This window comes from Brachyhypopomus gauderio, chromosome 5 (genome assembly GCF_052324685.1).
Source record: "Brachyhypopomus gauderio isolate BG-103 chromosome 5, BGAUD_0.2, whole genome shotgun sequence".
Classification (NCBI taxonomy): Eukaryota; Metazoa; Chordata; class Actinopteri; order Gymnotiformes; family Hypopomidae; genus Brachyhypopomus; species Brachyhypopomus gauderio.
In genome coordinates this window covers 1,995,694-2,012,858 of record NC_135215.1, presented here as the reverse complement: position 1 = coordinate 2,012,858, position 17,165 = coordinate 1,995,694, and the positions used below count along the sequence as shown (strand labels likewise).

Genomic DNA, 17,165 nt, shown 5'->3' with positions numbered 1-17,165 from the left:
ACATATAACCTAGTTATATCACAAAGGAAATCACAATTACAATTTCAAAGCTTGTGATTTACACTTATTTCACTTGTGTATTTTGTCTACCTAACTTCTAGCTACAGAGTAAATGAATGTAGCTGTAGAAAACGAATATTGGCTGTAGGTGGGTGTTCGTGGAAGGGAAAGTGGCTAGTTAATCGTTATTATTGTTTATTATTATAATTATTGGTTAGTTAATCGTTAGTTAATGGTTAGGTGTAAATGGTTAGGTGTCTCTTTGCCCCAACACAAGAAACAGCAGTATTCGTTTCGACGATTCATCTACATGTACACACAGAATTACGCCGCCGCCATAACAGCCCAGTCCGCCTCCTCAGTGAGGATATGAGGAGGGTTCGCCCTTGTGGCGGACGACGGTAGCGCAGCCACCGCAACAAAGATAGTCCGGGGGCTTTAATATAGCGGCACGGCTTCACACGGGCAGACAGCCCGACGAGGAGACACATACTGAACGGATGCAGTACGTTTTTTGTCGGGAGCTTCTAGCTACGACGGCCATAAAGTTGTGTTCAGTTAGCCAGCTAGCTAGCGTTCTAGAGGATGAGCAGAACGACCGTTAGCGCCGTTGCTAACGCTGCGCGAGCCGCTCTGCTAGCGGGGCTAGCTGTAGCTGCCTGGCTGCGACCCTAGCTGGTCGGCTGCGTTCGTGGAGGTGGTTTTGGGACAAACCGAAGTTAAATAGCGAGCCAACGTCGCCTCGGGGCCGAGCGAGGAGACCAGAGCGCCCTCGTCGTGGCTGCTAGACGGGGCCGCGGTATGTCGCTGGTGCGCAGGAAGACGGCTAGCGGCGCTATGACCGGATAACTGGCTAAACGGACACTCGGGGCGGTGGAGCAGGTAGACGGGGCCGGTCCTCCACAGAAGGACGTTGGGTTCCCGACCAGCAGCGCGTCGGTTCGGGGTGTTTTCTAAATGAACTCCGGTGTCTTTTAGCGTTAAATAGTCTTTATTTTTTTCCTCAGTAAAACAACGTCGCCGGTGTGACAGTGTTTATGGGCGTCGCGCGTTTGAACGTGGCATGAAATGGGACGTTTTCCTGCACTAAAGGCCACATAGTCGTGGCGAAGAGGGACAAAAATGAAATAGTTCCTGTCTCAACCCTTTTTTTAAACAAACAAAAAAGACTAAAATAATCATGCGTGGAAGACCGTAGCTACTGTACTTTTTACATGTATGAAAAGTGTAGGTTTATAAACGAAAGGGAACTCGAGTAATGTCTGCCTACGCCGAGTTCGTGCCTCCCCCCGAGTGCCCGGTGTTTGAGCCCAGCTGGGAGGATTTTTCGGATCCGCTGGGCTTCATAAACAAGATCCGACCGATTGCGGAGCAAACTGGCATCTGCAAGATTCGTCCGCCTCAGGTAACCCACCTGTTGTGGTACCGTGGGCCTTTTGGTGCAGTGTCAACAGCGTGCGATACCGAGCCGTGAATGCATGTTTATCACTGTTATTTAGGCTTGTAGTAATAATTATGCAGTAAGTTAACTCACTGTGGACTGATTTTAAAGTAAATAATAATATACAGTGATCTTTTGTTGATCATTCTCAACATTTTCATGCATAATCTAATTGTCATGGCATGTATCTTCACAAGCATACAGCCTTCAACTTGTGTCTTTTCTACAAAAAGGCCTTCAGTTTGGTGAATTGTTTGGTCACATTGGTGATGTGACTTGTCTTGGAAGATCCATCTTTTATTGAATTTCCAGTGATGTATGCTGAAAACTTCCCAACTGACACCACGTTAGTTGGATCAAACAGCTTGCTCAGTTTTCTCTTCCGTCTCAGGATTGGCAGCCCCCTTTTGGTTGTGATGTGCGCAACTTCCGTTTTACACCGCGAGTACAAAGGCTTAATGAGCTCGAGGTGAGTATCTTTTTTTTTTTTTTTTTTTTTTTGTATCAGTTTACACCTTTGTTGTCGCTTGCATGCATGGCTCAGTGTTCAGGATGTTTTTGCTGGTTCTTCACTGATTCTGCATTGCTTTGTGTGCAGTGTTTCCCCCTTTAGTCCATATTTGCTTGAACCTTTATGTGAAGGGCATCCTTTGTACAATATACAAAGGAAAATTATTTGCAATGCATACAAGTGATTTTTGTGTGGACTGTTCCAGAGAGTTACTGTGTACACATTATAAAACACTCTGCTGAAGTTGAGACAGATGTGTCGTAAATGAAAGCTATTCTCCGTCAGTCTGTTTGCTACTGTACTTTCAGGCCCTTACCAGAGTCAAGCTCAACTTCTTGGATCAAATTGCCAAGTTTTGGGAACTTCAGGGCTCTAAACTCCGCTTTCCACATGTGGAGAGAAAGATCCTGGACTTGTACCTTCTCAGCAAGGCAAGACAAATCAACTACTGCACATCCTCCACTTTTGTTCAGTATCAACGTTTTGCAACATGTGACCAGGACAAATTATTCAATGGATTTGATCACACATAGCATTCTGTGACTTAGCAAAGCAAAATAGTGAGCTTGGGTTAGATAAAGGATCATTCTCCAGAGATGACATTATTCACATATTCTCCAAAGCATATGTATCAATATGATTATATAGTATTTTTTCCCTATCATGCTTCCATTTCTTCCATTTTGTTGGTAAAAGATTGTCACTCCCTACTGTGCCAGGAATAAGGCGAAGCATAAAATGTTGTGAACCATTTTGTGTAGATTGTGTCTGCGGAAGGCGGCTTCGAGGCGGTCTGCAAACAGAAGCGCTGGTCCAAGATAGCCAGTCGCATGGGCTTGCCGTCCGGGAAGGGGATCGGATCACTGCTGCGCTCCCACTTTGAGAGGATCCTCTACCCGTACGAGCTCTTCCAATCTGGAGCCTCCCTGTCTGTGAGTTTGACTCTTCTGCTTTGGACACTTCTACTGTGGATCGGAAGGTTTTTGTGTTGTGTTATCTTCCTATTATGTCGCCTCGAGTAAGCAATGCGGTTCTGTAAGCTGCAGGGCATTCATCAGCTGTACCAGGAGAGTGATGAAACCGAGGACGTGGACGAAGGAATAGAGGGTGGCTGTGAGGAAGAGGAGGAGGACGAAGAAGAGAAGCAAAGGGAAAAAGAAGGCAAGGATCAGGATGGTCTGGGTGACCGGCCACAGAATAAGGATCACCTGCTTCCTGAAAGACGCTCGCGACGCCTGAAGTCTGAGGTCAGCTCTCTAATGTACAAGATCTTTACAAGACTCAAAAGTAAACATGCCAGAGCTAGTTACATTGTGTCTTTTGTCAAACTCGACAGTCCTCTGTATAAGGAGTCTTGTTCTGCAATCATCTACCTTGGCATTTTGCCAGTTATGCTAGTTAAGGTCAAAGGAGATAAAATATTTAAACATACTTACAAAATTTCTTCTTCCAAGCTGTGTGAATAGTTCTTGGGTGGCAGTTTTCCCACTGTCTATTGTGAACTAGTTTTTGGTTAAATCAGTTTAATTGAAAAATGTTATAATGTTGGTTATAATATTGTTTGGTTACATTACATAATTAACATGTTCTGTTAAATATTACCTAACAATGGGCTTCCTGTTGCTTAATATTATCCACAATGTCATCTTGAAAAATGGAAATCTAGGAAAATATTTCAGCTTTTAGTTTGGGTATGCTTTTCCATGACACACACATAAACACACCCCCTCTGCAACGTCATTGTAGATTGCATACCTGCCCAGGATGACAGTAGTTATATTTTAACCCTCAAAATATGTAAAAAGGCCCATGATGACACTAGCTACCTAGATCACACATGGAATCATGCGTTCTATCATGGCTTGGCATGTGCTTGCAGACTGCTCATTCTGGGTTTGCAATCACCTGTAAATAGCCGGGTTGGGGAAGTGCATTTGTCATTCCAGTATAATCGCTCACTTTGCAGCGTGTCTCCAGGGCTGTTCCTGGATGCTCATTTTCAGTTTCGACCTTTTTTGCGTTCCTTTAGAGGGAGAACAAAGAGCCCAAAAGCCTACAGATCTTTGGCAGCAGTCCTGCGGTGGTCGGTCTGGAGATCGTCCCGGCCGGTGAGTTTCCCACGCTGGCGGGCCTTGCTTTGAGCAGATGAAGGGGTGTTCACAAATGTAGGAGCGATTTATATTTTGGAGAAAAGAAAAGCCAGGCTAAGGAGCCTTATAGTGTAAAGGAGCCTTTAGGGGTTGAGAATTGAGCTTTGACACCTTGGCGTTTGTAACACAGATGATGGCTTCATCAAGAAACAGAGATACCTCAAGGCTCAGGAGTTTGCGATTAAGATGCGTCCACGCAAAGAAACTCTAGAAGTTAATTTTGTAAGTATTATTAGTTTGGTTTTCCTTTCATAGTTATTTTGAGAATTTACAGTGTGATTGGAAATAAAGTATTTTTAAAGACCAACAGCAGCTTTTAGTTTCTTTTCTGTTGCGGAATATTAAATTGAGAGACAACTTCTATGATCTCCTAGATCGACCTGTACATGTGCATGTCATGTGGGCGGGGCGACGAGGAGGACCGCCTCCTGTTGTGCGACGGCTGTGATGACAGCTACCACACGTTTTGTCTGATTCCTCCACTTCAAGACGTGCCCAAAGGCGACTGGCGCTGTCCCAAATGTGTGGCTGAGGTATGGACCCTTCTTCCTCATTAGTGTTTATTTTATCAACCTCTACCCGCACCCTCTGTGGTCCATTATATTGCTTTAAACATTTCTTTTCAATTTTTTTTGTTTTATTTTGTAACATTGCCACATGTTGTGTTTTGCGCCTTGGGGTGATGCTGATTGAATGGCGTTGCCGGTTATGTTGGGTGAGCACTGTCCCTCCTCTCTCCGCAGGAATGCAGCAAACCCCGGGAGGCGTTCGGCTTTGAGCAGGCGGTTCGTGAGTACACACTGCAGAGCTTCGGGGAGATGGCGGATCACTTCAAGTCGGACTACTTCAACATGCCAGTTCACGTAAGAGCAATGATGTCCTGCACAGCAAGCGAGGTCCGAGATGGACGCAGCGTAGAAAACCCCTAGTTGGAATACTGTCCAAAAACCCATCGGTGCCGGTAATGGTGCGGCCCACCTGCAAAACGTAAATACGGTTGAAGTGTGGACGTTCCTTTCAGATGGTGCCCACGGAGCTGGTGGAGAAGGAGTTCTGGAGGCTGGTGAGCAGCATAGAGGAGGACGTGATCGTGGAGTACGGGGCCGACATAAGCTCCAAAGACGTGGGCAGCGGGTTTCCCGTCCGCGACGGAAAAAGACGACTCTTGGGGGACGAGGAGGTGAGCTCGCGTTCGCAGCTTTTTAACGTGGATGCGGCGTGTCCGACGACGCCACTTGACCCCCGGCGGTGCGTCTACGTTGCCTTCCTCCCTCAGGACTACGCCAACTCGGGCTGGAACCTGAACAACATGCCGGTGCTGGAGCAGTCCGTGCTGGCCCACATCAACGCGGACATCTCGGGCATGAAGGTGCCCTGGCTCTACGTGGGCATGTGCTTCTCATCCTTTTGCTGGCATATTGAAGACCACTGGAGTTACTCCATCAACTACCTGCACTGGTATGACCTCCTGCGAACTTCTCCGTGGTCTGTGTCTGTTGGGATGTCGTACAGTGCTTGCTTGAGCTCTTTCCTGGATTGGAGTAAAGTCACAAATGTAGGAGAGATATATGACCTGACCCAGCTTCGCCAAATGAGCCAAGCCCTCAAGATTTTGAAGTAGTTTAGCTACGAGCTCAAGCAGTGCAGTGATTTGATCAGTGATTGATCGAGTGTTGCTCGTCCCTGGCGTTAGGGGGGAGCCCAAGACGTGGTACGGGGTCCCGGCCCACGCCGCCGAGCAGCTGGAGGCGGTGATGAAGAAACTGGCCCCGGAACTGTTCGACTCTCAGCCCGACCTGCTGCACCAGTTGGTCACCATCATGAACCCCAACGTTCTCATGGAGCACGGCGTGCCCGTGGGTTTACACTCATGTCCTTGTTTGTGATTGGTGTTCGCCTGTGGGCTTCCTTAAAAACCTTAAGTTGTTTGTTTGCGTATTGCATTTAACAGGTGTTTCGGACCAACCAGTGCGCCGGGGAGTTTGTGGTGACCTTCCCAAGGGCGTATCATAGTGGCTTTAACCAGGGCTACAATTTCGCTGAAGCTGTCAACTTCTGCACTGCAGACTGGGTACGCCCGAATCCGTCCGTGTGTCAGGCTTTCTGAAGGGGACCGCTTGCTTCACGACCCTCGAAGCACTCGCTAACTCGCGCCCGTGCGCTTGTGTGCAGCTGCCCCTGGGCCGCCAGTGTGTGGCGCACTACCGCCGCCTGCAGAGACACTGCGTCTTCTCGCACGAGGAGCTGCTGTGCAAGATGGCCGCCGACCCGGAGAGCCTGGACGTGGAGCTGGCCGCCGCCGTTCACAAGGAGCTCGGGGAGCTGATGGAGGAGGAGAGCCGGCTACGGCAGGCCGTGGAGGACATGGTGAGGGGCCCGGTGGGATTTGGTGAAAATGCCCTAAATGCAAAATGCTTCTCAGTACGTGGGTACTAGCGTGCTTGTGTAGGCAGCCTGGTGGGTTAATTACAGATGAGCAATCGTATGCTTAAAACGACAATGAACCTTTTGAGCATGGCCATAAAATAAGACACACGAGCTATTCAGCTGCTAGTGTTTTGTTATTGAGTCTGTGTAAAGACGAGTCTTGAAACAGGGCCATGTTCTGCAGTTGAACATGACAGTATATTATGCGTGTAAACAAAGAGATTAGAAAATGCTCAAAATGCTGCTTGCACAACAAAACTAAGAACGCTGCAAATGATTATCTGATTTTGTCAATTTGCACGAGACTGCGTTAAAAGCCATGAAAAGAACCAGTCAAGTTTGTAATTTTTCGTAGGCGTCAACCGTAACGTTTTCCTATTCCGGGATTCGCAATTAACGTGAACCGAAACGTTTTTCACGTCTTCCCACAGGGGGTGCCGTGCTCCAAGCAGGAGGTGTTTGAGCTGGTCCCCGACGACGAGCGGCAGTGCTGCCGATGTAAAACCACCTGCTTCCTGTCGGCGCTGACATGCCCGTGCAGCCCCGAGCGTCTGGTGTGTCTGTACCATGCCGCCGAGCTGTGCGACTGCCCTCTCGCTAACAAGTGCCTCAGGTGGGACTTGCGTACAGGGTTATCGCCACTGTAACACCTTTTTTTTTTTTTTCTCGCGTGACACCCCTGAAGAACTGCGGTGTAAAATCCAAACTGTGTGGACGTTGCAGGTTCAGGTATGATCAGGATGAGTTCCCTGCGATGCTCTATGGGGTGAAGTCACGCGCACAGTCCTATGACACCTGGGCCAAGAGAGTCACGGATGCCATGGGAGCTGACCACAAGAACAAGAAAGGTCAATATTCTCTCACACACACACACACACACACATACACAGGTAGACTATTCCACATCCTCATCCCTCCCTGTTGCTTCTCACAGATCTGATCGAGCTGAAGGTTCTGCTGGAGGATGCTGAGGACAGGAAGTACCCAGAGAACGCTCTGTTCCGCAAGCTGCGTGAGATGGTGAAGGAGGCGGATACCTGCTCCTCCGTGGCCCAGCTGCTGCTCAGCCACAAGCACAGAACCAAGTTCGTAATCCAGCAGCCCAGCCGACCCAATCCCTTAATCCCTTCATTCATGCATTAGGATGCATTCGACCAGAAAACAGTTCTCATGGTGTTAAAAATGTAATCTGCACTTTTTGACTTGGCTGAGAGGTGGAAGGTTAGTTCGAGATTATTTGATCCGACTCGTTTGACCCGACGTGTTGATCTCGCAGGCGGGAGCGTCCGGAGAGCGGCCGCACGCGCACCAAGCTGACGGTGGAGGAGCTGAAGGCGTTCGTGGAGCAGCTGTTTCGGCTGCCCTGCGTCATCAGTCAGGCACGGCAGGTCAAAGTAAGCCCTCCGTCCTCCTCCTCTTTAAAGCCAAAGAGACACACGCACTCAGCTCGTCTCTCCTCTCCAGGAGCTGCTGGAGAACGTGGAGGACTTTCACGAGCGGGCGCAGGTGGCCCTGGCCGACGAGACGCCCGACTCGGCCAAGCTGCAGTCCCTGGTGGACCTGGGCGGCGGGCTGGACGTGGAACTGCCCGAGCTGCCCCGTCTGAAGCAGGAGCTTCAGCAGGCTCGCTGGCTGGACGAGGTGCGCCTGGCCCTGCAGGAGCCCCAGAGGGTCACGCTGGAGCTCATGAAGCGCCTCATCGACTCTGGCGTGGGCCTGGCCCCCCACCACGCCGTGGAGAAGGCCATGGGCGAGCTGCAGGAGATCCTCACCGTGTCCGAGCGCTGGGAGGACAAGGCTCGGGCGTGTCTGCAGGCCAGGTGACCACCTCCCAGATCCATCAGGCAGACCTCCTATACTGGCGTTATGGCAGATCAATGTTTTTTACAGTTTGCATCCAGGGTCGATATCAGAGGTCCTGTCAGTACTGTTTTTGAGACAGGGAGAGGTTGTATTGTAAACTGAATCCAGTGTCTGCAGCGTGGAGCCAGTTAATATGACATCCGGAGATTAACGGCATTTGATGTTTCCCTGTGATCTCAGACCACGCCACAGTATGGTCACCCTTGAAAGCATCGTCATAGAGGCCAAGAACATTCCTGCCTACCTGCCTAATGTGTTGGCGCTTCGAGAAGCTCTCCACAAAGCCACGGAGTGGACGGCAAGAGTGGAGGCCATCCAGGTAAATCGGATCTCCCAGGTCCGTGGTCACAGGCCCGTGTGCGCGAGCGGAAGAAGCGTATCGCGATCCAGGAGATGGGGCTCTCTGTAGCACTAACGGCCCGTTTGCTTTCTGCGTTACGCCAGAACGGCAGCAACTACGCCTACCTGGACCAGCTGGAGGCGCTGTTGGCCAGGGGCCGCTCCATCCCCGTGCGTCTGGACGCCCTGCCCCAGGTGGAGTCCCAGGTGGCCTCGGCCCGGGCCTGGAGGGAGAGGACGGCTCGCACCTTCCTCAAGAAGAACTCCACCTACACCCTGCTACAGGTCAGACCTGTGTGTGTGTGTGTGTGTGTGTGTGTGTGTGTGTGTGTGTGTGTATGTGTGTGTGTGTATAGTGTATGGTGTGTTTTTGTGTTTGTGTGTATAGTGTATGGTGTGTTTTTGTGTTTGTGTGTATAGTGTATGGTGTGTTTTTGTGTTTGTGTAGTGTGTGTGTGTGTGTGTGTATAGTGTATGTGATGGGTGTGTGTGTGTGTGTGTGTGTGTGTGTGTGTGTGTGTGTAGTGTATGGTGTGTTTGTGGGGGTGTGTTTGTGTGTGTGTGTGTGTGTGTGTGTATGGTGTGTAATGCAGTGGGTTTGCTCGTGCAGGTGCTGAGCCCCCGCATGGACATCGGCGTGTACGGCGCGGGCCGGAGCAAACGCAAACGGGCCAAGGAGCTCCTGGAGAAGGAGCGCTGCGGCGGGGAGCTGGACGGCCTGAGCGACCTGGACGAGGGAGGCGAGGAGGCGCGCGAGCCGGCCGCGGTGGTCGCCGCCTTCAAGGCCAAGGAGCGCCAGGAGGTGGAGGCCATCCACTCGCTCCGCTCCGCCAACCTGGCCAAGATGGCCATGGCCGACCGCATCGAGGAGGTCAAGTTCTGCCTGTGCCGCAAGACGGCCGTGAGCTTCATGCTGCAGTGCGAGCTGTGCAAGGACTGGTTCCACGGCGCCTGCGTGCCGCTCCCCAAGACGGGCTCGCAGAAGCGGCTGGCGGCCGGCTGGCAGGGGGGCAGCAAGGACGCCAAGTTCCTGTGCCCGCTGTGCCAGCGCTCCCGCCGGCCCCGCCTGGAGACCATCCTGTCGCTGCTGGTGTCCCTGCAGAAGCTGCCGGTGCGGCTGCCCGAGGGAGAGGCCCTGCAGTGCTTGACCGAGCGCGCCATGAGCTGGCAGGACCGCGCCCGCCAGGCGCTGGCCACCGACGAGCTCTCGTCCGCCCTGGCCAAGCTGTCCGTGCTCAGCCAGCGCATGGTGGAGCTGGCGGCCCGCGAGAAGACCGAGAAGATCATCAACGCTGAGCTGCAGAAGGCCGCCGCCAACCCCGACCTGCAGGTGAGGACGCCACTCTTCTTCTCTCCTACCGTAGTTCCCCTAAACTTGCCCATTAAGAGGTCTGACCCTCTGCCGCTAGGCCCTCTGGGCCCCGGTAACCGGAGCTGTTGTGTTCTCCGTCCTCTCAGGGCCACATCCAGACGTTCCAGCAGGCAGGCTTCAGCAGGGCCACCTCTCCCCGACCCTCCCTGGACTACGACGACGAGGAGACCGACTCGGACGAGGACATCAGAGAGACTTACGGCTACGACGTGAAGGTGGTGTTCTCGATGGGCCTGTGGGGGGGAGGGGAAGAAAGATATTTAGTAGAGTTATGTGGAAAGTTGGAATACATTTCAGGGTCATGCCATCTTAGTGTTTGAGTAAGAGGTGCTGGTTGGTGTAAGTGGATCTTCTGTCCCTTCCTCTAGGATTCTGGGGAGTTGAAGCCCTACTTATTCTGTGATGAGGAGATCCCTGTGAAGTCGGAAGAGGTCGTCAGTCACATGTGGCCAGTAACGCCCTCGTTCTGCGCAGAACACGCCTACTCCTCCGCGTCCAAGTCCTGCCCCCAGAGTACAGCGCAATTTACTGCACTTTACGATCCACAACTTATATCCGACATTTAGACGTGTTTAGCTAAAAAATATCTTACCACGTTTGAAAGAAGACAGCAATAAATCTTGCACCTCTAGTGACTGGATGGCTTTAGTTGTTGATCCTACCAGAGCTGTTGTCGTACTACGGTTCATGTCCTCTCTTCTGTAACCCCCCCCCCCCCCCCCCCCCCCCCCCAGACCAAAGCACCCCGCGCAAGCAGCCCAGAAAGACGCCGCTGGTGCCCCGCAGCCTGGAGCCGCCGGTGCTGGAGCTGTCCCCGTCGGCCAAGGCCCAGCTGGAGGGGCTGATGATGGAGGGGGACCTGCTGGAGGTCTCTCTGGACGAGACACAGCACATCTGGAGGATCCTGCAGGCCACACACCCGCCCTCCGAGGAGCGCTTCCTGCAGGTCATGGAGGTGAGGGCGGCAGGCGGCGCGCCACTACCCGTCCCGACCCACAGGGGGCCGCCGGAGTGTGTTTGTTCAGTCTGCCATGCAGTTCATTTGACACTTCCGTTCTTTCCTCATGCACACGTCTGAAGTTTCCTTATTCTGTCCATTTATTTACTTCCACGTGACATGTTTGCGGTATTCTGAACATCATCCAGATGTTTAGATCTCCTTCTCCGTCTCACTCTGTTGTTTCCTCCGCTCCCCAGTCCGAGGAGCCCCTCCTGGAGAAGCCCATGAAGCTGAAGGTGAAGGACGCGGAGAGGAAGAGGAAGAGGAAGCTGGAGAGAGCCGAGCAGCAGCAGCTGCTGCTGGCCGCCGCCGGCATGGAGGGGCGGCCCAAGTGTAAAGACGTCAAGCGCGTCCTGGAGGCGGGCGGCAAGCCCAAGAAGAAGAAGCTGAAGTTCAGCCCGGACAAGTCGCGCGAGCTGAAGCAGCTGACCAAGCGCCTGGCCAAGGAGGAGAAGGAGAGGAAGAGGAAGGAGAGGGCGGCGGCTGCCAAGGCCGAGCTGGCCAAGGAGGCCCTGGAGAAGAAGAAGGAGAAGAAGATCCTGGACATCCCCTCCAAGTACGATTGGTCGGGAGCTGAAGACTCCAATGACGAGAACGCCGTGTGTGCAGCCAAGAACTGCCAGAGGCCGTGCAAGGACAAGGTGAGTGTGTGCTCCCTCAGTCTAAGGCTGCAATAGAGGCTTTTGGTCATTCTCATAGCAGTACAAGTTACGCGGAACCGTGTGCAAATGAATCCTTTCAAACCAACATGTACCAAATTCCTAGTCCCCTCGTTTGCACATGCATAAAGACGCTACAGATGATATTTGGGAGCTACAGTGACTATAACTTAGTTCATTGAGCACTCTAGTTTTGTCCTAACTAGATATTTAGACATAATACTGCTGTAATACTGCGAAGTCGTGTTCAGAGGTGAACTTTGGTATAGCCAGTGTGTATTTTATTTAAAATAATTAACACTCTTGAGCCAGTGTGTCTGGATATAGATATCCATAGGACATAGGATATAGATATCTATAGGACATAGATAATGCCGTTTGCTGTGATGGATAATTAAAGTCTAGCTCTTATTTATGCATAGAAACTAGTGCGGTCAATTCCAGGTGCCGCGATTAAAAGTCCTCACCAGGATTTTGCTCAGGCTTCCTGGATTGTGTTGATTCCACTAATTTTATCTGGATTGCTAATTAGAAAATCTAGCAAGCTTGAGCAAAATCCTGGTGAGGACTTTTAATCGCGGCACCTGGAATTGACAGTACTAATAGAAACGTAAATCGACAATATAATCTGTAGCGTCTTTATGCGGATAAACGAGGGGAGTCGGAATTCGCCACAACACCGGCTGAAAGCCAAAACTGTCACACATGAAATGCTATAGGCACCGTTCAGAAACTGATCAGTTCAGTTAAATGTGCAGTATTCAGTTCAGTAGATATATGTGGCTTTTAGCCCGGTGCTGCTTATACAACATTTTCCAAAAAAAACTTTGTATGTGCAGCTTATATTGAGGTGCGCTCTATAGTCCAGAAAATACGGTACTTTGATTGAATTGAGATTGTTTCCATGTAAATAGGGTGGGCATTGTGTAGTTGTAGATGTAGATGCCCTGAGTTTTTGGAAAGCCCCCCCTTTCCCCACCCTTCACGTTTGTTTTGTTGTTATGCATGTAATTTGTACTAACTAATGAAATCTAACAGCGCTGTTTCTTGACCCTGCCTTGGTGTTGCCTGTTCTTATGTAGCATTATTGATGAATGTCGTCAGAAAGAAATGGCTGACTAGTTAGCCGGCCAAGTTACCTTCCCCTGGTCAACAAGTCTTTTGCTCAGGTCTGTGAACCCTAAGAGTGATGTCTGAATCTCTCTTTCCCTCTTGCTGTTTCAGGTCGACTGGGTTCAGTGTGATGGCGGATGTGATGAGTGGTTCCATCAGGTGTGTGTTGGTGTGTCTTGCGAGATGGCTGAGAACGAAGACTACATATGCTCCGCCTGCTCCCGTAAGGCCGGAACACTTGCTGTGGGCGGAGCATGCATAAAAGTCGGCATGGAGACCGTGGTGGTGACGCCCCCTGTCTGTAGCACCCAGATCCTATCAACATTGTCTCAGCCAGAGCCTCGGGAGGGCAGCTAGCCCAAACAGCCTCTGGACTACAACTGCTCAACGTATAGACCCAGAACCCTCTTGCTAATTGGTGGACAGTGATGCATAATTTCAGTTTCACTCCACAGTCCATAAACAACAAGAATGGTGGATTTTACTTGAGCAGAAAGTCGGTCAGGGTGTCTGCATGGGTGGATTCATGGACTACGACTCGAGTACTAGAGAAACTCAGCTGGTCAAATGGTACACTGGAGACTCTCTGTCTTGCGCCGGAGTCCAAAGTTAATCAGGGGTATGGTGACACCATAGACCATAATCTAATGGTATTCAGATCTTTTGTAGTCATGGTTGGCTGACGGAACAGTTGGTATAACTGATTGGCCACTTTGCCACCAAGGACATGAGAACTGTGATTGGAACACCCCTGCCCTAAATGTTGGTCCAAAAGGCATCCTCGCCAACCGGACATCAGTCTTCTCAAATCTCATGGTTTGTTTGTTTTTTCTCCAATTCTATGAGCTATGAACATGTGCACCAGCAACCTACCAGCACACACACTGGTTATAGCTTGTCCAGTGTTGTTTAAACCTGCCTAATAAACCCCCCCCCCCCACCACATGATGGTAACTGTACTCACAGATCATACAATTTTGAACCTATGGTGTCCCACAATGCCCCACCTGATTTTGGACACCCCATCATCAACAACCTAGAAGGATTACTAATCTACTCGACCTTGGTTGGTCCATTCCTGGTGCATAAACAAGTTGCCACTCGATACGTAGCACCTAGTTAGCTGTATGTAGATAATATATTTATGATGTAAATAGATTTTAAGGAATCCATGACTTGATGTGGCTGTTTTCATTGCTCATCTTTATTAAAATTATTCCTAGTAAAACAAAGGCAGATTGGTTTTTTTGAGCATATAATATATGTAACGTGAGAGATTTTACAAATACATATTTTTGGATATTTGTGGTGGATTGTAATAGATTTTCTTTGTTCTCCACATGTGTAACTTTTTAAGCTGGAAATGAGGGGGGGACCTTATGAACTCTGAATTGCCTCGTTCTGAAGGAGTTTGGTACTGAACTGATTTCAGCCCTACATTTATCCCTGAGCTCTGGGGAACGTAGCCTAGCATTCGTCTCATGGCTCTCAGATCTGTGCTTCTGACAGTATCAGTGATTTTCATATTAAATGTAAATGAGTGAAGAATCTAAATACATCACTTCGTAGAGCAGTGTTTGATACTGTGAAGTACTGTTGAGTTTTCAAGCGGCCATTGTTTACCTTAAACGTAATTAAAATTAATTGCATCCTATCTGCTTGGCTCAGTGAGCTTGCCACTGTCTTAATTAAACATTGCATTGCCAAACCAGCAACACCGTAATCAACCTCCCACTTTGTGGTAACTTTGATGAAACAGGATGGCTATGTACACTGTCAAATGCTCCAGCACACCATCTTTACTGCAGCTAGCCAACCATAACGTAATGTGCAAATGCTGGTATGTCTATAAACAATGTCTACCTGACTGATCAAATGACGGAAAAGCACCACAATTTATTTTGTAAGTAAAGTTTAAGAACTGAAGAAGAAATAATTATATAAAAATACAAGTAACCAACCTAAATCCAGCATGAATGTATGAAACTTCATTAAAAAAAAAAAAAAAAAAAAAAAAAAAAATGGTTACCCTCTTGGCAATTTTGATGATTAATGATCAAGATTAAGCTGCTATAAAAACATTGATTTCAATAGTTCAGACTATTGTATGTGTTCTGAGAAACACGTTTGGTCTTTAAAATAGTTCATCTTCTTGTGTATAGTCTTTCCAAAAATAATGAAACACCGACCTTGGCCTACCACATAGGAAAAGAATCCTGATTGTGTTTCTGCATGACAGTTTTTGGGAAATGTGGGAGGGGGAGTTCAGGAGAGGTTGCTGACGCTGCATATCTGTTCTCTGTTACTGATGCACAACTGGAGGTTTAAGAGTTGCACTGATGACTCCTACAGCAACAGCAAGTCTTGGGCTACTCAACAAAATCATTCAAGGCTTGTTCCAAAAAGAAATCTTACCTGCTTTTTCTTCTCATTATCAAATGTGCAAATTCATTATGGTTTACTCTGCTATTAAAGGCATTCACATCAATAGGTTATGGCTAGATCTCTCGTAACGTTCTTCACAGAACTACAGTTACACGTTATTGTATTCTTAATGAATTTTTGCTACATCATGGTCCTGAGACATTATCTTATTGTGTTGAATCTCTTGGAGTTTGCCATGATCATCATTAAACAATGCTGAAGAAGAAGAAGGACTGTAAAAACATACATGAAAGTATGACCATAGATTTGACCAGTTATGAAAATAGTCAGGAGGTCTGGGATGGTATAAAGTAGCCCATCACCAATATGAATATTACCAGTGTGGATATTTAATTTAAAATGACTGTATTGTGCAGGTTATATGTACTTACCTTTTGAGTCCTGTTGTGGTGAGAGAACTAGTAAGTGTATACACGTTTACATAGGCCAGTAATACCTGCCGCTATCTGTGTATGTCAGGATCTATGTATAGGTGTGTATGAATGCATGAATAGAACATCAACCCTCTTAGGAAGAGGTGGTTTAGCCAGGGGAGGGGGCTTCGAACATCAGACCTCAGCAGGTGCATTTAGGGTGTATAATGTCCATGGGGATCTGTATGTACAGCAACGGCTGCTGGAAATACTTATCTGTGGTACAGTGCAATATAAGTGTTTGGATGATAATACTGTTCACGTTGCTTTCACTCTGTACCCCAGCACACTAGGTTTAAAATTAAACCATGACTGTGTAGTTAAATGTCAGGCTCAAATCTGGGAGAGTCATACCATCATTTTTTTTCGTCCCATATTAAACGTTTACATCATTTACAAGGACTGCTTGACTCTATGGTTTATAAAGAGTGGGGCATCTTTAGTTCTTTCATCTCTTCCTTGGTGTAATGTTATGAATGTTAATGTCTACTTTAGAAATGTCTGAATCCATTTTTGATAAACTGATATTAAATGATCATTTTATAACTTTAACTGATCTATTGTAGGCCTTTTGTAGTTCAAGAGGTAAAACTGTAGTGAGTACTGCGTGTTCTCCTGGAGATCCAACGCATGTATTACTAACTGATAACTGATCCTCATTCCATGTAATTGAGGACAGATGCAGAGGTTTAAATGTAGCTGCCACTTATGAACCTTCTCAAGTGCTGCTTTGTCCTTCACTGCGTCCTGCGTTCCTGACACCCATCTTTCTCCTTAATCACGACTGGCCTGCCATGGAAGCATTTAACCTAACCAGTGGGCAGGATGCATTTCTGACAGCATTTAGCCTCAGTTGGACATGGTATTTTCTGCCTCCATTCGGTTCAGATATGCAACTCTTTCATTGGATTTACAAACCAGCACGTTAAATTCATGGCCATCCCATATGTGTATCTGCCAGTATTTCTCTGGCTGTGAAAGATCTTTCAGTCTTGAAAGATAATTGCCATTCACACTAACATTAGTGTGCAGTCCTTAACTACTCTCAATCTTGCACTACACACCACTCTGGATTACCTGGGCATTTTCAGAGCAGAGTACAAACATCTCACAGCTGCTCATACACGTTTTATTTTGTGGAAAGAGTAAAAATAAGTGCCATGCTTTTGTCATCCAAAAGAACCAGCTGCTCACTGATGTCACACCAAACGGAACTCCATTAGTCACTTTGGCTGAACTATAAAATGAAATTAAAATTAAATTATATTTAACTGAACAGGCTTGGGACCACAAAGAGCATTGCTTCCTTTTTTCTGTGTGGGGAACAAAGATAATTCATGTTTTTGTAAGGTGGAACTTGGATATGAAAACGAATAATAACATTTTCACAAAAGCAAGTTGTATTTCTTTTTTATTAAAATGTTTTACAGGT

The 17,165-nt window shown here is 48.3% G+C and overlaps 1 protein-coding gene across 4 annotated transcripts; it reads left to right on the top strand.

Moving 5' to 3' along the window:
* Positions 1-213: 213 nt before the first annotated feature.
* Positions 214-13,802, top strand: kdm5a (lysine demethylase 5A). Of its 4 annotated transcripts, none has more exons than XM_077004808.1 (27): positions 236-1,405; positions 1,833-1,910; positions 2,261-2,383; positions 2,714-2,884; positions 2,999-3,199; positions 3,982-4,060; positions 4,233-4,324; positions 4,477-4,635; positions 4,846-4,965; positions 5,124-5,282; positions 5,379-5,560; positions 5,796-5,958; positions 6,054-6,173; positions 6,275-6,469; positions 6,961-7,142; positions 7,253-7,377; positions 7,464-7,614; positions 7,806-7,923; positions 7,994-8,349; positions 8,573-8,711; positions 8,837-9,016; positions 9,342-10,061; positions 10,190-10,318; positions 10,472-10,616; positions 10,838-11,058; positions 11,301-11,744; positions 12,987-13,802. In XM_077004808.1, the coding sequence occupies exons 1-27, from the start codon at positions 1,259-1,261 to the stop codon at positions 13,230-13,232; spliced, it is 5,145 nt and encodes a 1,714-aa protein (XP_076860923.1). In that variant the 5' UTR covers positions 236-1,258; the 3' UTR covers positions 13,233-13,802. The 4 variants fall into 4 exon arrangements, with proteins under 4 accessions (XP_076860920.1, XP_076860921.1, XP_076860923.1 ...); XM_077004807.1 differs by having other exon boundaries at positions 2,993-3,199; XM_077004805.1 differs by having other exon boundaries at positions 214-1,405; positions 2,993-3,199; positions 5,124-5,560.
* Positions 13,803-17,165: the final 3,363 nt, after the last annotated feature.

Excerpts from the sequence above, each read along its gene's own strand:
- kdm5a (XM_077004805.1), top strand. The coding sequence starts at position 1,259 with ATGTCTGCCTACGCCGAGTTCGTGCCTCCCCCCGAGTGCCCGGTGTTT. Across the intron at positions 5,959-6,053 it reads TCATGGAGCACGGCGTGCCC|GTGTTTCGGACCAACCAGTG; the intron begins GTGGGTTTACAC and ends TGCATTTAACAG. Across the intron at positions 7,378-7,463 it reads TGACCACAAGAACAAGAAAG|ATCTGATCGAGCTGAAGGTT; the intron begins GTCAATATTCTC and ends TGCTTCTCACAG.